Source organism: Rhinolophus hipposideros (genome assembly GCF_964194185.1).
Source record: "Rhinolophus hipposideros genome assembly, chromosome: 11".
Classification (NCBI taxonomy): Eukaryota; Metazoa; Chordata; class Mammalia; order Chiroptera; family Rhinolophidae; genus Rhinolophus; species Rhinolophus hipposideros.
Genome location: NC_138057.1, coordinates 21,196,701 through 21,220,011, shown reverse-complemented (window position 1 = coordinate 21,220,011; position 23,311 = coordinate 21,196,701). Strand labels below are relative to the sequence as shown.

The 23,311-nt window shown below is 40.8% G+C and overlaps 1 protein-coding gene across 1 annotated transcript in view; it reads left to right on the top strand.

Moving 5' to 3' along the window:
- SH3GL2 (SH3 domain containing GRB2 like 2, endophilin A1) overlaps nt 1–21,856 on the top strand; it is a 188,633-nt gene extending 166,777 nt beyond the window's left edge. The window contains exons 4-9 of the mRNA XM_081065245.1: nt 11,327–11,470; nt 12,365–12,498; nt 14,392–14,550; nt 16,039–16,142; nt 17,851–17,981; nt 20,285–21,856. Coding sequence (XP_080921371.1) covers nt 11,327–11,470; nt 12,365–12,498; nt 14,392–14,550; nt 16,039–16,142; nt 17,851–17,981; nt 20,285–20,484 — 872 coding nt within the window. The 3' untranslated portion in view covers nt 20,485–21,856. The remainder of the gene's footprint in view (nt 1–11,326; nt 11,471–12,364; nt 12,499–14,391; nt 14,551–16,038; nt 16,143–17,850; nt 17,982–20,284) is intronic.
- The last annotated feature ends 1,455 nt before the right edge of the window (nt 21,857–23,311 follow it).

The following is a 23,311-nucleotide window of genomic DNA, read 5'->3' as shown; positions in this document are numbered from 1 at the left end:
CACTAAAATGCCCCACAAGCTGAGGGAGTTGGGGGGTTAACCAGTGGTGTGCTGCTTAAAGTTTAACAACTGTCTTTGGAAGAAAAACCTTGACTTGTAGCATTTTTCCAGTTTCTGTGCTGCTAAGTCTCCCGTGGCCATTTTCAAGATACCAACATGACATCACTGAATGTAGAATTGTGGCGAGAATCTCACAGGGGCTCCTGTGAGCCAGCGCTGGCTGTGTCCAGCACTCCACTGGGGGAAGCTGCCAGGGAAGAAGAGCTCCCATAGGTAGAGGCAGCACATGCTCAGTACATAAATAACTATAGCTTTTTCTGTTAAGTCAACACTACAGTCTGTTTAGATTTAATCCATAGACCCAGGGGTGGTGAGAGAGGGAGGAAGGAGATGGGAATGGAGAATTTTCTGGATATCCTCATATGCCTTCCTGCTCTCTGAAGGACTCTATTCCTTTGACCCAGAGAGGGCTGTGTTGTCCCTGCCCTTGGCGTTACGCTACAGGCAGCATTCGATATTTATGTCTCGACCCACCAGCTCTAAGAACACTCTCCTTGTGATAATTTGGGAACACCATATTTGTTCCGTTCAGTTTAACGCTTGGTGCACTTACTTTTTATACAATAACTAATTTATCATATTGGCTATAGCTTTCATTGTATTAAGTGTTCTTCAAATGCCAAGGCCAGTGCCAGGGACTTGACAGTCATCATTTCTAATCCTCCCAGGAACCTAACAAGGTAGCTTTGATTTTCCCTATTCTGTAGAAGAGGAAAACTATTCATTTCTTAAAATTATCTGCTACCTTTATTCCAATGTGGAGTTCTAAGCTCTTGACACACATCAGTCAATCAAAGAAGCAGACCCAGACCTTGCCCTCATGGAGCCTGTAGTCTAGTGGGAAGAGAGTACAGAGAATAAATATCCAATGTCAGATGGTGGTCAGTGCAACAAAGAGAAATCAAGGGTAAAGAAACAGAACATGAGCGAACATGGTGGTGGTGTCGTTGGTGTCCTCGGGGCACTGAGAAGAGCACAGTGGGAGGGAGAGACCATGGGACACAGAGTGCGTGGGATCCTGTTGCCATCGGAAAGACTCTGGCTCCTATTCTGAATGGCATGGGGACACATTAAAGGGATTTGAGGAGAAGAATGACATGCTCTGACACTGAAAAGGACTCACATACAGAATAGAGTATAGGGAGTAAGAACGAAAGCAGGGAGGCCAGCGGGAGCCTCTTTGAATAATCCAGGCTAGAGATGATGGTGGCTCGGACCAGAGTGGTCTGATTTTGGATATGTTTTGAATGCAGAGCTGACAAAATTTACTGACAGGTTGGATGTGGGGTGTGGGACAAAGAAAGTCATCAAAGAGGACGATAAGGTTTCAGGTCTAAGCACGTAGTAGAATGAATAGAGTTGTATTGACCAAAATGGGGAATAGTATAGTAAGAGCAGTTATGGGATGATGGTGGGAAATCTGGAGTTTAGCTTGAACATGTTAAGTTGGAGATCCCTACATCTGCTGGTGGAGTCTGGGAGGTACTAGAATACATGAGTCTGTAACCCGATGGAAAGGTCTGGGCTACAGAGATAAATTCGAGAATCATTAAGCTGACCGACTCAAAGAGATTACGTGATTGTTCAGAATCAATAAAAGGTGGTACTCCAATGCCCACACTTGCTCATCTCCAGAGTACCCTGGAGATGTGTTCTGTGATCTAACCCCTGGGTAAATCAGTAAGAGAAAGGTGGAGACCTCAAATTTGTGTTTTATAAAAGTTTTCTAAGTAATTCTGACACACACACACACACACACACACACATTTGTGACAACATGGATGGACCTGAGGGTGTTATGCTAAGTGAAACAAGTTAGAGAAAGACAAATATTGTATGATCTCACGTATATGTGGAATCTAACAGAATGAAACTCAGAGATCAAATTGGTGGTTGCCAGAGGCTAGGGGTCGGGGTGGGTAAAATTGGTGAAGGTGATCAAAAAGTACCAATGTCCAATTGTAAGATAAATAAGTCCTGGGGATGTAACGCACAACATGGTGCTGTATTTAACAGTATCACATTATATACTTGGAAGTTGCTAAGGGAATAGATCATAAAGGCTCTCATCACAGAAAGAAAATGTGTTACTATATGAGGTGATAGATGTTAACTAAACACATTGTGGTGATCATTTTGTAGACATATGTGTATACATATATCAAATTATTTTGTTGTACACCTTAAATTTAAGCAACGTTATGTGTCAATTGTGTCTCAATAAAACTGGTATAAAAAAAATTCCAGGTGTTCCCAGATAAGCTACCTGTCTTTACTCAATCCACCTTCTCTTTGGTTCAAAACCCCTTTGTTATGTGTTTCGTGGAACCTGATGGATATTCTGTTCGACTTTGTATTTGCTGAAACTGGAACACTTTTATACTTCCTCTCCAAAATCTTTCTTCCCCTTCTGTTCTTTATCTCAGATTTATATTATCACCTACCCAGGTATTCAGCGTAGCGACGCTCAAGTAGTGTTTCCCAACCTTCGCTGTACCTTATAATCATCTAGGGGACTTTAAAAACAGTCAACGGCCATGCCAGGTGCCAGACCCACACATAAGGAATTTGGGAGTGGGACACAGCATAGGTGTTTTTTCTGTTTGTCTGTTTTTTGCTTGAACGCTTTACTGATTTATATAACATACAAAAACAGGCAGTGGTCAGATCTTATGTGTATATCTCAATGAGTTATTACAAATTGATAATCCTGTGTAATCCTAGTTCAAGAAACATTACTGGCATCCCAGACACCCCCTTCCAGACACGAGCTGCCCTGACTTCTAACACCATACAGTTTTGTCTCTTAGAACTTTACTTAAATACAATCACAGAGCATGTACTCTTTTGATCTGGATTTTTGTGTTCAACTTTATATTTGTTCTTCATGTGTGTAGATGTAACTTTTTTCATTCATTTCTGTATAACATTCTACTGCGAGAATATAGCACATATTCTTTGTCCATTTTCTCACTGATGCACATACAGGTGTTTCCATGTTTTTGGCTCTTTTGAAGTGCCCATTTTGGGGCATGTCTGTTATACATGTACACATTTCTGATGGATATGTACCTACAAGTGGAATTGCTGAGGCACAGGATATATGTCTGTTCAGTTTAGTAGATACTTCCAAATTGTTCCCCAAAATGTCCTATCAATTCATACTCCACCAACAGCATTTGACAGTTCAGCTTGTTCTATACTCTCTAAACACCTGATGTTTTCTGTATTTTTTTTTTCACTTTAACCATTCTTATGGGTATGTTTCGGTGTGACTGTATTTGCATTGCCAAAATAACTAATGAAGTTGAACATCTTTTAGATGCTAATTAGATATTTAGATATCTTTTTTTGTGAGGTGTCTGTTCAGGTCTCTTACCCTTTTTTTTTTTTAATTGGGCTATTGTTTTCTTATTAGGAGTTTCTTAATAGGAGTTTGTTATTTTATTCTGCATGCAAATTCTACTTTGATATAAGTACTGTGAATGTCTTTAACTCACTTTGTTGGTTGCTGTTTAACTCTAAGAAGTTCTTTTGAATGAAGAGGGTTCTTAATTTTAATATAGTCCACTTTATAAATATTTTTTATTGATAATGGTTTTTTTTACCTGTTTTAAGAAGTATTTGCATGCTGTCCAAGCCATGAATATGTTCTCCTATATCATTTTCTAGAAGTTGTGCTGTATTTCCAACCATAATTAGATCTGCAACCCACCTGGAATTGATTTTAGTTAGGTATAGTATGAGATGGAGTCATGAGTCAGTATTTTTCCTTATGGAATTTAGAAGACCCAGTACCAATTCTGAAGTGATCAATAATTTATAAAACTCCTCAGGTGATTCTAATGGGAAGCCCACCATTGCCCAAACATCATCCCAGATGTCCCTCTTCTTTCTCCTCATATTTAATCAGTCATCTGGTCCTGTTCTACTCTCCAAAGGATTCTGTAATTAATCTCTTTTTCTCCTCTTTCCTTAGGACTCATGCATTACAGTATTCTCGTAATACTGTAATACTTGTTTTCCCACTTTGGGAAGACGCCTTCCTTCCCACTTCCTACTTTTCCTGTTAATGATAGGAATCTTTTTTGCCAAACCTAAATCGGATTTAATTCGAATTAAAGCCCCTTTAAAGGACTAGATCTTAAATAACCCTGTCAGAAGCCTCGGATGGGAATCATTGTCTACAAAATAGATCTAAGCTCCTTAGCATGCTGTTGAAGGTCCTCCACAGCCCAGTTCACAGCCTTTGCAGCCTCTTTCCCTAAAACACAGACCTTTTGAAGTTTCCAGATACATCAGGCACTTTCACATACCTTTGCTTGTCGTCTCCAGATGCCTGGAATGTCCTTTCTACTGGCTCTCCCTTTACAGCCCATTATTGAGCACAGGTCAAGTGTCACCTGTTTCGTGCACCTTCCCAGCCTAACTCTTCGAGGCAGAAGGCATTGTTCTCTTCTGTGATGTGGATACTGCATTACAACCTTTTCCACAGGCTGGTCCGTGTCTGACTGTATCACAGTGAGTGGAGTGGGTCTCTCCAAGTACACAGTCAGCTCACTGGGAGCAGAGGCTGGGCCTGGCTTCTCTCAGAGTCTCCCTAGCATAGTTCCTCTCACATAGTGGGTGCTTCATAAGTACTCGTTTTGCTCATTTTTATCACAGAAAAAATATTTAAAAAGCAGATTATTAGTAAGTAGCATTCAGTCAGGCAGTGCAAATTCAGAATTTTTCTTTATGGGGGGAATACCTAATTGTTTCCATTGTAATTTATTGATTGATTCTTCAATAATTGGATCTATTTTATTCCTCAGCTAGGGCTCCTCATTTAGCTTGGGAACCTTCTGTTGGGGGAAATGGGAGCCTATTTTCTGATTGTAGGAGTTTGGGTGATTAGTTTCTTATCATTTTCACAAAAAGCAGTTTTTTGTGGTGTCATTCAGAGGTGAATTACTTCCCAAGCGTCAGTATTCATAAGAGTGAATGGGAAGTGGGAGTCCCCTCATCTGCACTTTAGGAAACGGAGTCAGAAGAAATGAAAAACCCAACAGCCTCAAAATTCTTAAACTCTAGTCTGTGTGAGGGAAGCACAGCAGGCCAGGTTGCTGTCAGCATGGCCTGTTGGCCCAAACCATCCTGTCAGATCACAGAGTCCGTGAATAATTAGGGCTTATCAGCAGCCTCTAGCTTTATTCAGAGCATAATAGGAGGTCTCTGTGCTTTTAAACAGTGCAGTCGTTTTCTAAGGATTAGGAAAACAAGTATGTTTGCAGAAGAATTTTATAAAAAACTAAAACTTTTAAATGAAATCGTTCAGCTCAAAATTTATAATTAAGCACCTGCTGTATGCTTGCCACTGTGCTGGAATTCAACAGGATACAGTTTCTCAACTTGTAGCAGGAAACAGACATGCTGAAAAAAAAAGAAATAAAATATCATGTGAGATATGATCAGTGTATGTCTGACACAGTGGAGACATAAAATGAGGGAAGGAGTCACTGACACTTAAAGGCAGAAGAGGTAAAGGGTGATTGGGAAATACTTTGTAGAAGAGGTGTACCTAGGATTGTGTGAGGCAGGTAGATAGAGAGAGGGAAGACTGTTCAAGAAGAGCGACAGTTCTAGCAACTTCAGGAAACTGCCAGAAGTTTCCTGTGGCTGAAGGCCAGGGTATGCTTTCTTTGAGAAGTCTTATATCTAAGAAGGATCACCTTACGTAAGGGAACTTGGAAGAGTTTTAGGAATTAATACTTTTTTTTCCCCCTCAGCTTTTTATGGATGAAGACCCTGAGACTCAGAGAGGTTAAGTAACTCATGCAGAGAATCACACAGTGAACTTACTGGCATGTCTGGCACTCAGAAATAACCAACATTTATTGAATGTTTACCATATGCCAGCATTGTAGAATACAGTATGTTATTTAGTCCTTACGTCAGCCTAACCCAATGAGAGTCAGGTACCATTTTACAGAGAAGGCAACGAGGCCCAAAATCACCTAGCAAGAAATAGAGCCAGCATTTGGACTCAGTCTAACTCCCGAGTCTGCATCTTAATCCCACTTTGTTCAACTGGTTCTCCTTTCTGGTATTTTTCCCACAATTAGCAGCTAACGCCTTCTGACCTATAGTTATTCTCTCTCTTTTATGACTATCCTGAAAGCATAGATTTGCCGAAGTAAAATATGGACTGTCAGTTTTATTGACTCACTTTCAGGGCTCTCTCTCAAGGATAGATTGTAATTTTTTTGTCAGTTGCGATATTAGACCATCAAACACTCTGTCAGGCAGGGTTAAATCAGGACAGCAAAGCCTTTGTGGATATTATGAATAACAGATTTAGTATGAGAATCAGAGTTTGTACACTTATGGGAAGATCTGGATACATAAAATATCAGAGTTTGTACACTTATGGGAAGATCTGGATAAATAAAAGGTCAAAAAAGTGGAGCTGAAGAATCAGCAAAAGGTCACTGATTAGCCCTGGCCCAAGTGAAAGAACGTAGGGATCTGGAAGGTAGTAGGCAGGTCCCACTGCTGGGTGAGCACGACTGCAAATGGCTCTGGCATGGAAGGCTGTGGAAGGTTGTTGGCTCTCCCGGGTTACGACCTCTGAAAGTTTACAGCCAACGGTGTGGCGGGCCTGTGATCACTGTTGGGCAGCAGAAGCAGCATTTGAGAAGAAGAGCTGGACCCAGAGCAGGGAAGCGTGAGGACAGCTGGAACCATTTCCACCTCTGCCTCAGTCTCTCACCTCTTCTCATCAGTCACAGCTGGTGAAGAATATTGAGGCTGCTGCTTTACCTTCACCTCCCACATCTGGTACATTGTCACTTTGGACCAGTTCTAAATGGGAAATGTGGGGAAGAGACTCTGGGAAATGTAGTTCCTGATACAACGGAGGTGACAGTGCAGCTTTCCGGCACAGCTCTCACAGACAAGAGAGCATGGTGGGGAAGGGAAGGAGTGCGTTCTCCTGTCTCCCGGTCTGCGGCGTGTGTCTCTGCTAGTTACGCCTTTTGCTCTTGATCATTGAACACTGATATATATAACACACTTACAAATGAGGTGTGTTTTTTCAGGGACGCACAGCTAGTAAGATTTGGAGCCTGGATTTTCACCTGTTTGTTAAGCCCCATGCTAACATTTATTTTAACACGCTGTGTTGCTTTCCACGAAAGACAAGACTTGTTTTCCTGTTTGTTTATTTGGTTTAAGAAGTAAAAATGTTAAAAACTGAGATTTAGCCCAAGGGCTGAGTTTTCAACTTTCCCAGCTAGTTAATCTCATTAGATAAGCAGCCTTAAGAGAGACTGAGCAGTGACTCACGCAGGCAGACGCTGCTTTTAGGTCAGAGGAAAATAACTGTTGGCAGGGCGAGCAGAGCTTCTGTTTTACTGTCAGCAGAGCTTCGATTTCCCTTCGGCTGTGCCCAGAATTAGAAAGCTCGTCAGGGATTATGCTTTAGAGTTGGGAGATGATTTTAGATTGAGCTTTGCCTGCCCCTGTTTGTCTTCCATAAAAGATAGCACAGATTTGGGGGCCAAAAAAAGAAACTGCCATTTTTAGTAGAACACAAAACAATGGGAGCCCTTTTTGGGGAACAGATCAGCCTTTTACGGTCATCCTAATTTTACTTCCTGCTGTTGAAATTCATCTGATACATTTCACCTAGAACGTGGACTCATCAAGCCTGTTTCTAGGATGGCGTTTTTCTGATGGCATTTCACCTGTTAATCTTTATTCCCTTTTCCCAGCCAATTCTCTCTACACTAGTGAACGTGGTTTTTTTTTTTTTTTTTTACTTGAGCTTTTTTGGTTGAAATGCCCTTGAGGTTAGAGCAGTGCCTAGATTGTCAAGGTACTATGAGTATTGCTTATCCTGAGGGAAGAAAAAATAAGAAATATTTTAAATTTAGGGTATTTTTTATAATGGAAGTAATACATGCACATATTATAAACATCATATAGTTTTACAAAGATTTTTTTTACAGAAAACAGTAGTCCCTGAAGTTGCATCCTTTCCCTCATTTCCATGTCCTGGAAGCAACACTGTTAAGACCCTTTTGGCTGTTCCTTTGGGTTTTGTTTCTAATCTTGCAACGAGATGTTTACATTGCTCCTTCTTGGTTTTCCAGTCTTAGGTGTTTTCTGTTTGATTCCCTATTTAGAAGATGAGAATTGTTTGCTCTTTCCTTGTTTTCCCATCCTTCCACATCCTTTCCCTCTCTCATTTCACTAGTACGTTTAAACGCCAGTCTCTTCAAAAATTTACATTTTATGCCCTTGTAAATTTGTACAAAGCTGGGACATGTAGAATAATAACCCTATATTTCCTTTCTTAAACAGCCTTTTTGTTTTTTCCTGGAATTAATAATTTCTTTTCATTTTTTAACCTTTTGTGTATGTTTCACTAATTCTTTCCCAAACTCTCTGCCACACATACAAATTTCCTCTCAATGCTTTGAAAATTGCCAGGTGTTCATCATCTTTGAGATATCTGATGCTGCATTCTGGATTCGTTAATGTCTTAGATTGGGTTTCCCCAGAAGCAAACCATGAGGCAAGAATTTGAGCACAAGTGGTTGATTGGGGAAGTGATTCCAGAAAACCCTGTTAGGGGAGTAAGGAAGGAGAAGAGGCCAGTGAAGGAGACGTTAGGAAGCAAGGTACAGTGGTGAGCAACTGTAACTTGATCCCGCTAGGGGACATGGGGAGCTCATAGCTCCTTTATAGCTCATGGCTCCCTGAACTGTACATACCTAGTTATGTGTAGTATCAGCTACAGTGCCTTATGCTTGATGCATAATGACCATCTTGAGACCGCCCTTTGTCATTTTCACCACTTTCCTTATACTGGATCCCTTTTTCTAGATTTCATTACCTGTCTCTTGATTTACACCTTCATTTTGATAGAGTACCTCTTCCATTAGCTTGGGAAGAATAAATTGTAACCTTCCTGTGCACTTCAAAATATCATTATTCTACCTTTATATTTCACTGATAATTTGAGTGTAGAATTGTAGATTATTTTCTCTAAGAAATTAGGAGTCATTGCTCCATTGTTTTCTGAGAAAATTTCTCATGTTCATGATTTTCTTATGCTCAATTTTCTTCTTATTCTTGACATTTTGTGTGTAACCTATTTTGCCTCTCTGAAAGGTTTTAGGAACTTCTCTTTGTCTCCAGTTTTATGAAATTCCATATTAAGGGTCCTTGGTATGGACCCTTTGATCCATAGTGCTGGATGTTCAATGGACTCTTTCGATAGTTTGGGGAAATTTTCTTGAACTTTTAAAAAGAACTTCTTCCTTTTCTCTTTCTGTGTTCTTCCTTTTTTGGAATTTCTATTATTCAGCTGCCAGACCTGGACGGATCCTAATTTTATGGTCGCTTTCTGAATTTTTATCTCTCTCTCTCTCTCTCTCTCTCTCTCTCTCTCTCTCTCTCGGTTGTTGCTGTTCTACTTTGGGGCAGGGGGATTTGCTTCAACTTTATAATCTTTGCTTCTGTTGATTTTTAAATTGTATGTTTTATTTAAATTCTTTGCTCTCCACGTATCTCTTTCAATTCACTTGGTACTTCCTATCGTCTAGTTGTTGCGTATGTCTCTTTGACCTGCTGTTGTTACTCCTCTGTGTCCCCCCAGTGCCCTGTACGTGTTAGCCATCATTGCTTTTATCGTGTCTGTTGCCACTGTTTATCTTATGCCTCACTAGACTGTGAGCACCTTGAGGGCAGGGGCTGGGTCTTTTCTGGATTTCAGATATAGAAATGCCTTGGAAAATATACTCTCATGCTCTCTTCCCCGCCAAAAAAGTGTAATCACGTGGCATTTTCAGTTTTTGAAATTGAACATGTATGATACACTTTTCTATGAAAAGCAGAGTAAATAAATGTGAATTTTATGTTTGTTTTTTTTCAAGTTAACTCCAGGCTTTGCATATTGCTTTTAGCCTAACTGCTACTTACTATGTGATTCTAAGTTTCAAGACATTTCCCTCCGCAAGTTTTCTTTGCAGTGCCTCACTCCCACACACTAGGGAGAGGTGCTTCTGTGACTCAGTGTAATGCCCCGAATGACACATAGTATATACACTTCACTCTACTTGCTTTTCAAATAGATGCTACCTCAGTTCACTCTAAACTTTGTAAAGGAGGGGCCATAGCTGTCCTGGTCATTGTAACATGCCTGGTGCTGGCATTGGAGGGGGTCCTCTCATGAGAACTTTCCTCATCTCCAGTCTCGACCTTTGAAGCCCAAAATCGAAATAAAAGCCTATTTGAAACAAATGTTCAAGATGAAACGTTAGCTGCAGGATGCTGGAAGTGCCTTTAGCTGTGATTCTCTCGGGTTTCCATGCCCAGGGAATCCTGGGCACGGTCCCAGGTTAATGGACAGCCCCAACGCTAATAATTAACCTGAGGAGCGCTGGTATCCTAGCATCAAGTAAATCATTTATTTTAACAGTGTGTTAATAAAGCAGTTTCTTTTTCTAAAACTGGAATTGCTTTCTAGGCATCTTCTTTTATGAAAATAAAAGCAGAAAAGAAATTAAAACCCTCTCTTTGTGACACAGAACTAAGTTTCAAATGCAGTATGTGCTAGAGAAATGACTAAGTATTTTTAACGAACACAGTATTTCTGTCCTTCCTGGATGTGTTTACTGTCAGAATCTTAGTTAAGAAGTGATTTTGGAAATAGTTCTATGTTATACATGGTATAAGTGAAACATGGCCTAGGGCCCACACTGCATGAATTAATTAATTTCCTTCTTTAGTCCATAGACGCCTAGATTTGAAATTCAAAACTAGAATCCTAAAATGTAGAGAACATATAATCCAGTAGTTTTCAAAATGCTTTCTATGGGACCATCCAGCTTCACATAGTCACTGCCAGGGCCACCACATGGAGAAAGGACCGGAACGAGCACAGGAAGAGGGAAAGAGCACATGAGGATGGGATCTTCACCCGGAAGAGCTTTGACTTTTCTGTTAAAGTCCTTATAAGATTTGGAGAGAAAGGGAGAGTTTAGTGATTTAAAAAAAAACAAAACAAAAAAAAAACAAAAAAAAAAACCTACCTCTACCCACCCATGAAGGAATTCCTCACATATTGTCGACAAAGACACTGAAGCTGGGAAGGTGAAGTTACTGTTTTCAGTGGCTGAGCTGGTTTACAGACTGGTTAAGGCCTGATTCTCTATCCACCCTATTTCTGCTTGATCACATTTCCTACTTTGAAAGCTTTTTGTCTCTTTGTCTTCAGCTTCCAGAGCTAAACTCAGCATGATCAACACCATGTCAAAAATCCGTGGCCAGGAGAAAGGGCCAGGCTACCCTCAGGCGGAAGCACTGCTCGCAGAGGCCATGCTCAAGTTCGGAAGAGAGCTTGGGGATGAATGCAACTTTGGTAACCAGTGCTTTCTCACATTTTAATTTTTTCCTTTGTCCACGGGGGTGTTAGTGCCCGAAGGAAACTCTGTAGGAAAGTATTCAAATCATTTTATATTTTAATTCTCAGTGAGCCTTGTGCTCGTAGGCCAAAAATTTGTTTTCAGAGTTGTTTCATCACTTTTGGTGTGATTTGTTGTAGAAGTTTTATGAGTGTTCTTTTTCCTTGTTGAGATCCAAGTCTTGACAGTAGTTGGTTGATATATCCAGATGTCTGGACACTTACTCTCGAGTGTGTCTGGCAGTAACTGGATATCAGGGCAGAGCAAATTGTCACAATGAGCATGATGCAATACCCTGCCCCGTGAGCTTTCTCTCAGAGTTCTGCCCTTTTGTATGTGGTACCTAATTCTACTACCTCAGGTAAGATACCCGGCATATTATTCCTTTCCCTCTCCGTCCTCTGACCCTCAGCTACCATACTAAACCCCTTCCTTTTTCATCCCATTGTGATGTGAGGTCTTAGCAAACGTCTGTTTTCCCTGGTTGAACTCAGTTATCTGTTCCTGCTATTAACTTCTGCTAAATGTATTGGCCTTAAGCAGGTTCCCTATTAAGGAATGCTGGTAATTACAAGGGAAGGCAGGGAGCTTCTCAAATTGCTTTCCGAAGGAAAAGCAGAATTGTATAAGAGAAATCACCTATTTAGCAGGCATTGAGTCTTGCTGGTATGAATTGTCTAAGGTGGAATACACCCTATTCTCTGGAGGGCGTTATATACTTAGGTCTCTTAGCTCGGTTGTCTTCAGAAGACAAGCCGAAATCCATGGGTTTTCCTCTGTGATGGGCCCTGTTATTCCAAATGCATTTTACTCTGTTCTTTAACATGCAAGGGCTTCATTCTCCCCTCCAGGCCCAGCGCTCGGTGAGGTAGGGGAGGCCATGCGGGAGCTCTCGGAGGTGAAAGACTCTTTAGACATGGAAGTAAAGCAAAACTTCATTGATCCCCTTCAGAATCTTCATGACAAAGATCTGAGGGAAATTCAGGTATCTGCAACTAGTCCTTTGGGGAGTGGGCAGTTTCAATTATACATGCAGGTGCCCTTTTCCTTAAGAAATCCGTTTTCAAGTTTACCATGCATGTTGTCAGCCCTGAGCACATGAATTGCAAAACAGTCTAGCCAGATAAATTGAGGGAAACCAGAAATGCAATACTTTTTGCCCCACTATTATGACTGTTCCACTCACGAATATTACATTTGACTTCTCCACTTTAAATTTTCAAGATTTTTAAAGGTTTTTCTCTCCAGACGGGTAATATCCTCTCCCTTGCAATACACAATTTTATTAATTATTTTATGTTTTTTTGGGCTGATTTCACCCTCTAAAATGTTAGCTGTACCAGTTGTTAGCTTAAATACATAGTTATTCTGTCACTCTATAAACACGTATTTTTCTATCTTTATAAGTTACTAGGATTGAGGAAGAATACCCGACTGTTCTCTTTCTAAAACACATAGAACAGTTGCATTGTTCCAAATAAAGTTCAACAGGCTTCAACTCTATCTAGGTGTGTAATGTTTGTTCATTTCTTCAACAAATATTTGTTGAGCCTGTCGGTAATTTAATTTTCTTTATTGTGAACTGGACGTCTCCTGGATCTCCTTATTCTGGGTGAAATCTCCTTCAGCCCTACCACTTGCTCAACATTGCATAGTTAGTAAGGGGCTGACTCACTCTAAGTCTAAAATGTAACTCTGACCTACTACTCTACCCTACAGCTGACTGCAAGTGCGAATGTTTTATAGCAGTATTCCTTCCAAAGGAATAAACATCTAGCTTGGATCAGAACATGGATCAGAGGCAGGAAGGTCTAGGATATGTTTCTTGTTCCTTTCCTTCTCATTTCTTTACTACCCCACCTCTGTTTTCTTCTCCTTCCCTTTCTTTCTGTACACACCCAGGATCCAGGGAAAAACCAGCCCATTCTCCACCCATTAGTAGTGGAACACTGCATCTCTTAGGAAAAAACACTTTGTAGCTTTGGGAAACTACTTTTCCACTTGGTTACTAAAGCTGTTGAGCAGAGACTGGGCAGCCATGTGGTAGGGATGAAGCAAGGAGGGACCGAAGTGCAGTGTGGGGCATTAGGCTCCTCTAAGTCCCTTCTAAGTTAGGTTTCGTGCCTGAGTGTCAAATGGGAGACTTAAACTAATGAGTGTTTCCCTGAAAGCTGCTACTACTTATTCTAGTGCTAGTGGCACTAGAATAAGTGCCACTATATAGATTCCTAGGCCATAGGCCTTGATATTACCATTTAGATGATCAGGAATCCACATTTTAAGTAAGCATTTAATAGTAATTAATAAGGTGATTCTAATAGATTGGATAACCACAAGGATAAGTTTTTTCTAGCGCTAATGCTCTATGATTCAAAACAGCAAGAATGCCATTTTCTCACTTCATTTCAAGGAAAGTGTTGTTTTTTTTTTGTTGTTTTTGTTTTTTGTTTTTTTATCCTGCCTTCTCATGAGATACCATTTCTTCTGAAGATGGGGACTTGTGGGCCCTATGTGCCTGTACAGTGCCTGTACATTCCACATGTGTAGGGCGTCTTGACATGTCCCCAGCTTCTGTCAGGGGAGGGAAAGACATATTCCAGCTTGGCTTGGCCCCAGCTAAGGCAGAAAATAAAGGGCACTTGTATCTCCCACAATTTCTTTCTTTCTTTTAATTATTTTTAAAGATATTTCCCCACATGTATCCTTTGGAAGCATTTGCCCCACTGATGCATGTCTCTTTCCTTTTCTGGAGACATGATATTTTAGAATTTAGCCTGTCTTATTTTGGAAGATAATAGGCACGATGTGAAAGTGAGCTGTACATAGAACTTTTCCATGAGTCCTTTCCAAAGCATATTCCTGCCCGTGACTTTTTCAGCATCATCTAAAGAAACTGGAGGGTCGACGGCTGGACTTCGATTACAAGAAGAAACGACAGGGCAAGATTCCAGATGAAGAGCTCCGTCAAGCTCTGGAGAAATTTGATGAGTCTAAAGAAATTGCTGAGTCAAGCATGTTCAATCTCTTAGAGATGGATGTGAGTTACTCTCTTGTGGTTTTTAATTGAATCTTGCCATTGAGGCACAAGATTAGTGTTCCAAAGGATTATATAATTAACCATGCTAATATCTGATCACACTCTGTGGTGAGAACTTCAGTAGATAGTTATTTCTTTTAAATATTTTGAAACTATAAAGTAGATGGAGAAATGGTAAAAAATTTTTCTGTATTCCTATTGTTTGATTTAACTACATTTTTATCTACTAATGATCTTAAAATATTCCTAATAGCAGGGAAATAAAGAATGTTTCTGATGATATCATCAAATAGCTCAGAAAAATACTCTGTTGAAAGGCAGAGCACATTGACTTCAGGTTGTCTAAGAATATTGACTAAAATGCACTTAGAAGTGAGTGTCCAATGTAGGTTAAGATGTTCTGTATTTTTACTCTTTTTCAAAAGGTAATTTCAGTTGAGATTGATGATGATGGTATACACATGGATATTACATTTGGGGCACGCTTTCACATTTCCAGAGTACTATATTATTATCCGTGGCTCTGAAAGTTACATTCCGAAAACTTATGCCATAAAACCTGGTAATTGACTTTCCTGTCCTTGCTCCCCACCTGTGGTCCCATCAGGTGTTGACCATTTTCTGCCAGGATGTTCACAGAGCCTTTGTGTACTTATCACGTAACTGTTTTGCCCTGAGTGCTGAGCACAGGGAAGGTGTGCTGACCACATCCAGACTTTCCCACCACCCAGAGACAGTGCAGGTTTGTGTTTCTGTTTATGTACAACAACTTGTCTGCCTATCTACTGCGGAGGAATGCTGTAGGAATGAGGGGTGACCTGAATGAAGTGCTCCTTCCTTGTTCCCAGGGCTGCAAAACGCAGGAGGCAGCATTGCCTCTGTTGATGTGGAGGCCACTAGTCAACCAGAACACAACACAAGGGTACCAAGGATGCTTAGACTATTAGCGCTGGCATGAACCCAAAGGTCACTTGACCCAACTCCTTTACATTACAGATGAGGCTCAGAGAGGACAAAAGCTTTTCCGTCACACTGCACGGCCTCCCATGGTGCCTCATGTGAGAAATCAATATTCACATTTTTATTAACAGAACTAATATTGACTTAGCATAAAAAGTATAGAGAGCAATGAATCCTTTCATCAATGTGTGTTTTCCTATAGGAAATCAATAAAATCAGCCAAACCCTCATCAGAAGGTTCTAGCAAAGCATGAGCCTGTTTGGTGAGAGTTATGCGATCGTCAGGATTCTGACTTGAGTTGCTTCTCCTCACAGTACTGGAGTTTCCAAGCATAAGGGTACTTTATCTTTAATCGATTTGGAGCCTGTAAAGCTCTGTGTCTTAGCCTGGTTCACTACCTGGTCATGGCATGACCGAGCACAGGGCTCTGTGTCAGGGGCAGCTCCGTCTTATGTGCCAGACAGTAGAGGCTGCTTACGGACAGAAACGTGGTAACTAAGGCGTGATTTCCTCCCACTGGTCTGCAGATCGAACAGGTGAGCCAGCTCTCTGCGCTCGTCCAGGCCCAGCTGGAGTACCACAAGCAGGCTGTCCAGATCCTGCAGCAAGTCACCGTCAGACTGGAAGAAAGGTATTTTACAGCTCCCTGCATCTCACAGTTCCATTTTCTTGCTATGGCGTGATGTGTGAAGAAATAATGGAAATAATAGGATACATTTGAAGAAAAACTTCTGCTCAAATTCCAGCTGATCCTACAAAGGCAAATGTGGATCATTCGTTTAGATTTTCTTTTGTCTTGTGCTTTGTTTTACTCTGTCCTGTTGAATCTAATCTGGTATTTATAAGAGCTCGGTATTTGGATTATGTTTTAGTTGCCACAGCAGGGACATCAGAATGCTCCAGTGACAATGGGTGCAGCTTACAGATCATCTGTTCTGTGTGGGTCCTACAGATACGGCCTCATCACTCAGATAAGACTAAGTATTGTTAGCCTCGTACAACAGAGGAGCAGACTGAGGCTCAGGGACATGAAGTAGCCCTGGGTCATACAGTGGACCAGTGGGGTTCATGAACAAGCTGAACCTGTTTGAGAGCTTGGATCTTTTCACACTCTGTGTTTCCCTGACTGGTGACAAAGTGCAACTGCGGGAGCTGCTTCTAATGCCTGTTCTACCTCCTCAGGAGGTAGAACAGCAGGGCTGTGGTAGTTTTCTTCATGAATGGGGCTCCCTGGAGTGTGGGGGAAGCCTGCACAGCTGTGTTACTTTATTTAGGCAGATTAAACAGGATGATTTCGCTAACGTCCCTACGTCAAAGGGTCACCTCAGCAGCCTTTATTCTCAGCTCATGGCCAAAAGAGACTCAATAGCTGATGAGATGGCTGAATGCACAATGGAGCCTCCAGTCATTGTACTGCGCTGGGGAAACAGCCTCACTGCTCCCGTTATTCCATCTGGCCAGCCTCTTCCTCTCTTCAGTATCTTCCCTGATTAGTGCTTTGATTGTGCATCTTCCCACAGTGCACCCTTGTGGAAATGTGTGTAATATTTTGAAGCCTCTAGAAAGGTTTAAAACCATGCACTTCAACATGCTAAAGAAATATTGTATGTGTTTGTGATATCATCTGCTATCACCATACCTTAAATTATCCCACCCTTGCAAATCTCTTGTACACTTTGCTTAGTGAACACCTGAAACTGTGCAAAATACTTAGGGGTGTGCAGAATACACTTACTGGCTGTACCTTTCCACCTTCGTCCTGTCTTCCTTCATTTCTTTTCCCCTTCCTGTATCACAAACTGCTCACTGCTCTCAGAGCACACAGTGTTTCCTCCTTTCTTCCCTCCAAACCTTCTCAAGCTCTACATGGACAGGTAGACACCTCCTGCTCCCCCTTCCCCCGTGTTCCTGTAGCATTTTGTTCATATCTCTGTAACAGCGTTTACTGCAATTTATGGTAATTGGTTGTTTATGTTGTATCTCCCCTACAGACCATATGTTGCTTGAGGGCAAGAATTGTGCCTTATTCATCTCTGTGTTCCTGACACCTAGCACACTGCAAAGTTAGCTCTGGATAAGTGAGGGAGGAAGTGAGGGATTGAGAGGAAGGATGAAGACAGGAAAGCAAGGGTATGACATTACCCTTGGACATTGGAGGGACATTACCGAAAGCAGAGGCAAAGTTACATAAGAAAATGAAGGAACCTTTTCAGATTTCCCCTGCTCCACAGTGGTAGATTAATGGGTGACCCAAGCATTTCCCAGATTTTAATGCTTTTTTTTTTGCTTCTTAATTGGCTACATACTCTTTTTTCTCCCCTTTTTTGTTTTCAATGCAGAATAAGACAAGCTTCATCTCAGCCTAGAAGGGAGTATCAGCCTAAACCGAGGATGAGCCTGGAGTTTCCAACGGGAGACAGTACTCAACCCAACGGGGGCCTCTCCCACACAGGCACCCCCAAACCTACAGGTAAGGCGCTGAGACTTACAGACCCCGTTACATGGGCCTTGGGCACATCCCACTGACGCTTTTCCAGAAATTCTGGGAGCAGTCCAACCTGGCAGCATAGGAAATATATAGTGGTAGATCTCCTACACCCTGGTTTTATCAGGTAGAAACTCTTTTAAAGGACTCTTCCTTCTTTTCTCATTGATCATTTATTTTCCTTTTTTCCCTTTCCTGTCATCTATAAAACTGTTGTGTCCCTTGTCCCCTTTTCTCTCACTCCCCATCATCAATACACTCTTCAACTCCTAACTAAGACATTTGATTTTGATCCTCCTCTGTGGTCATATCATCACCTTCACATGGCAGTGTGGTGCTGGGATGCCATTGTTTTTTCTGTTTTTCACCTTCTGTGTTTCCAGCATGCATCAGAGTGAATGCCCCTGGGCAATGCATGCCCACATATACTCACATATAACCCACAGGCAGCAGCTCCAAGAACACGCTGAGTTGGATTTCTTAAGTCACAGGAGCATATGTGTGAATATATTTGCAGATGAATATATTTTGAATCTCAACATCTGCTAGATTTCCCTACTCCTCTCACCATCCAACTCGTTCATCATGTCATGGTTACTGAAGTTGGTTCAATAAAAGCTGAAGTTTACTTTCTGTCAGGAATATTGATATATACCCAATATGTATTGTTTTATTTGGCATCACTGCTCTGCACCCCGTACTCACAATTTAGACAAAAGCTAGTGCTTGACATATTTTCAACCTTAAGATTTGCCTGGTTGAAGAAGTGGAAACCATTTTTTACTGGATATGGATTTTAAAGAGAAGCAACTTTCTACTGTCTTTCCTGTATCTCCAGTGGTTGATTTTCTACAGCAGGACACTCTCTACCGTGTTTCCCTGAAAACAAGTCCTCAGCGCTAATGTGTCTTTTGGAGCAAAAATTAATATAATACCCAGTATTATATTATATTGGACACAGTATTATATTATTATATTATATTACATTACATTATATTATACTACATCTAGTATTATATATCATATCATATCATATCATATCATATCATATCATATCATATCCGGTCTTATAGTAAAATAAGACCGGTCTTATTGTAATTTTTGCTCCAAAAGATGAATTAGAGCTAATTGTCTGGTTAGATCTTATTTTCGGGGAAACAGGGTATGAGATATTCTTAGGAGACTACACAGGGCAAAGGAAGATTGGGATGACAGTTGGGGCCCTCCGCCCTTGTGTTCACCTCTGCTGTTCAGACACAGTGTGGGGTATAGACAGGAGTGACCCTTAGAAGTTAGCTGGCTACAAGGACTAGTCTTATAAGTTATGTGTAACTCACTTCTTCCTGCTCAGAAACCAGCCGCATAGTTCACTCTCCTTTCTGCTTTCTTTAAGTAAGAAAATATATTCCCTTCAAAGCCATGTAGATGGCATGGGAGCTGTATGCACTTTTCTGAGTCACATGCCATATTAATATATTTGGTCATTTAACATAGATCCCTTTTAAGGAAAGGCTCTATCTTTCATTATTTTGCTCAAGGTAAAGGACATTATTGTTTATATGCTGTAATGCTGATGCACTTCCCATATTTATACATGCAACAGTTTACAAAGGGTAAATTATATCCTTTTTTTGCATAATCTCATTTACTAGGTATAATAGTACTGTGAAGTGAGTTGTTAGACAAAGAAACTAAGAGTGAAGTGCCTTGGGCAAGGTCACACAGAGTTCAAATTTGAATCCAGTGTTTTATGTTGTGTTTTCACTACATTATAACTGATTTTCAGAGGTTGGACTATTTCTTCTTAAAAAGCGAGAACCGCACTGTTATTCTGAGGTCGCAAAGCATCGTACTTCACTGTGCTATTTCACATGTTCAGAAATTTTGAAGTGCTAACATGGAAAGAATTCTGGTCCTGCTGTGTTATGTACCTAAATCTCCTTCAAACTCATTAAGTTCTTGAATCTCCCATTACCGGGCATTGTCAGAAAGGCAGCAAGCCTTCGTAGATTCTGTTGTACATATCATAAGAATAGACGTGGCCATTTTTCATACTGGAAACAGAAAACAGGAATCCAACAACTTCCAGAAATCTGAGAAAGGTTCTGAAGACTGGTGAGGGGAGATGTCATGCAGCGGACACTGGGGGCTAGAAGAAAGAGGAAGCTTCAGCAGGAAGGGGCGCATGGGGGGAATCTAAGGAGACAGTAGGTGGGTGTCGCAGATGGTAGATACACGAGTTAAATTCCCCTTGTCTTCCTGTGTTCTTCTCTCCTGGTCTGACTCAGGTGTCCCAATGGATCAGCCCTGCTGCCGAGCTCTGTACGACTTTGAACCCGAAAATGAAGGGGAATTGGGGTTTAAAGAGGGTGATATCATCACACTCACTAACCAAATTGATGAGAACTGGTATGAGGGGATGCTTCATGGCCAGTCAGGCTTCTTCCCTATCAATTACGTGGAGATTCTGGTTGCCCTGCCCCATTAGTGTGTAATGCGCTGGCTCACCTCCTCTTGACCCAGATAGTCACGTTTTACCACTGCTTTGGTAATGCAGCTTCCAACACATCCCAAGTGCAGGCCGCAGTGGTCCAAGTCATCAAGCCCCACCAAGTATTTGTGGTTGACAGGTGTGACCCCAAAGGAGTCATGGTGATGGATGGTATCTTCTCAGCCTGGTGGGCATGGCATGTGCTTTTGAAATACCATCTAAGGCCAGCCAGTCAGAGACCTGCCATTCACACAGTTCTCAGGAGGCTGTGGCTTCTTAGAATAATGACCATGAGCCACATCCCAGAAAAACCATCCTATTGAAGATATTATCTATCACCCAGGGGCCATCTCCAGGTCTCAGGTTCTCCATTTAAACAGGAGAAAGTCTTGGCTTTCACATTGTCCCCTCCCAAATATGTGAGTCACAGAATTGTGGAAGAAAGCCTTCCTCACCAGCAAATTGTCTTCTGGTCTGAATGAGTTATTCCCTTGATGCTGTTGGTAGAAAAAGTGTTGAGTGTGGATTCAAAGCCTTCTCTGAAAACATTCTCCTTTCTTCCTCCCACTGCCTATCTCTGAGGTACAGCCAGTTCTCTTCCCTCCCTGCTACTAAAGCCAAAGGGAAACTCCCATTTTATTTCTAAGTACAACGAGTAGTAATCAGCATATTGTGGAAGGGGTTGAAAAGAGGAGGCTCTCCTTTATGAGGAATTGGGAAGAGACCTGATTTCCAAGCTTAAATTTCTTGCTGCACAGAAATGATATCTGTATTTAGGGCATTTCTGAAGGTACTGGGAAGAGGGAACAACGATCTTCACTTCAGTTTTATTTATGAGTTACGTGTTTCATGAATCCGTTTGGCACCGAGACCCAAGGAGTAAAACACTAGAGATCATTCTTCCTTTAGTTCATAGACCAAGAAACAGTAAATACCTTTTCTTTCCACTTTCACCTTGTGTTCTTTGAACATCATTTGTGCATATTCTGCCCTCAGTGAGGACCAAATAAAGATGATTTTTGTGTTTAGCCGTTTAAGATGCGTGGCTGCATATGCAAAACTCTTTCCCAATTCAGTCGTTACTTTTATCTCTGTCCCTTCGATCTCATCTTCTTTTTTTGTGTACAGAGCTGTGTGTAAATTTATGAGTGTTTTCTTTTGTACTGGTCATTACAGCCCTGTTAGTTTCTATCCAGAGTTCTATTTATCTAGCTATGCAGATTCTCGGAGAGGTTTAACGTGCTGCTTCGGATGTGCCACCTGCGGTCGTGGATCATGTGCAGTGAAAGGCAAATCTTACTGCTTAATGTACAAACTCTTACCACGGGAAGCATCGCTGTTTCCAATAAACATTGCTGAAGACAGAACCAAAGGCTCTGGCCCTTTATTTTGTGTCAGTTCTTTGGTCCTATCGTGGGTGGACGAAGGCCCATTTCCCTGTTGCCTTTGATACAACCATACCGAACCTGGTTCCAACCTCAGATGCACTTCTCTGTAGGCAGGGAAAGTTCTGTCATCAAGGATCAAGCAAGCCTGGACACTGGTAACTTCTTGATAACGCCAGGAAGGAGGAAATTTTGGAGAGAGGATGGGAAAGTGGGAAGAAGAGGTCTTCTAGAAGTTGAATGTGTTATCATCAATGGTGATATTAGAAGGGTATAATGTTCAGAGGGGCAAACACAATATATTATTTCAACCAGTCTTTTGTTTTCTTTCGGGCTTAAAGAGAAATAAATACACAAGGAAAGACCGTGTTTCCCTGAAAATAAGACCGGGTCTTATATTAAGATGTGCTCCAAAAGATGCATTAGGGCTTATGTTCCGGGGATGTCATCCTGAAAAATCATGCTCGGGCTTATTTTCCGGTTAGGTCTTATTTTTCAGGGAAACACAGTACTAACGGGTCAAAAGCCAGCATTGTTTCTCTTGGTGTGTATATGTGGGTATGGGGAGGCGCTGGAGGGAGGTTTAGGGGTGGAGATAGGGAAACTGGCCACACAAAATATGTATTTCCCAAGCTCCTGAGGAAATAAACATGTTCTTTATGTATTGAGTGCCCTTTGTATTCTTCAACACGGAGTCAAATACTCCAGACGTCTACTTTTAATCTAATATACTAAGTTCTATATGTGAACCACTCTAACATGAAAATAATATTTTTGCTAGCTACATGAGTTAGAGTATCACAGATAAATCCTTAAAACCAATTTTGAAAAGATATTACCAAGGACATTATTAGGAGTGGAGAAAATCCAGAAGGATCACAGATAAACTATTAGAATCAATAAGCAAATTTAATAGGATTACTGGATATAAGATCAATACCTAAAAAAATATTTCTATATACCAGTAACAAATAAATAGAAAAAACGGATTTAAAAAATATATCATTTACAAATATATCATTTATAAACTCACAAGTCTAAATGTAATAATTATATGCGATTTTTACATAAACAATTATGAAACATGTTTGAGAAAAAATAAAGAAGACTTTAATAAGGCAATAGATATTCTGTGTTTATAGACTGGAAAACTGAACATGTCAAGATGTTATTTGTCCCCATTTGATCTATAGATTTAGTGCAATTTCAACCAAAATCTCAGTTTTTCTGTGTGTGTAAAAATTGACAAGCATATTATAAAATGTATGTGGAACTGCAAAGAGATATTTCTTCTTGAAGAACAATGAAGTTGAAAGACTTAACTATATCTGTATATTAAACATAAAATCATAATAATTAGGATAGTGTGGTGTTGATGCAGTGATAGGAAAAATGGTATCTGTGCGGAAGAGCAAATCCAGAAAGAGACATATATGTAT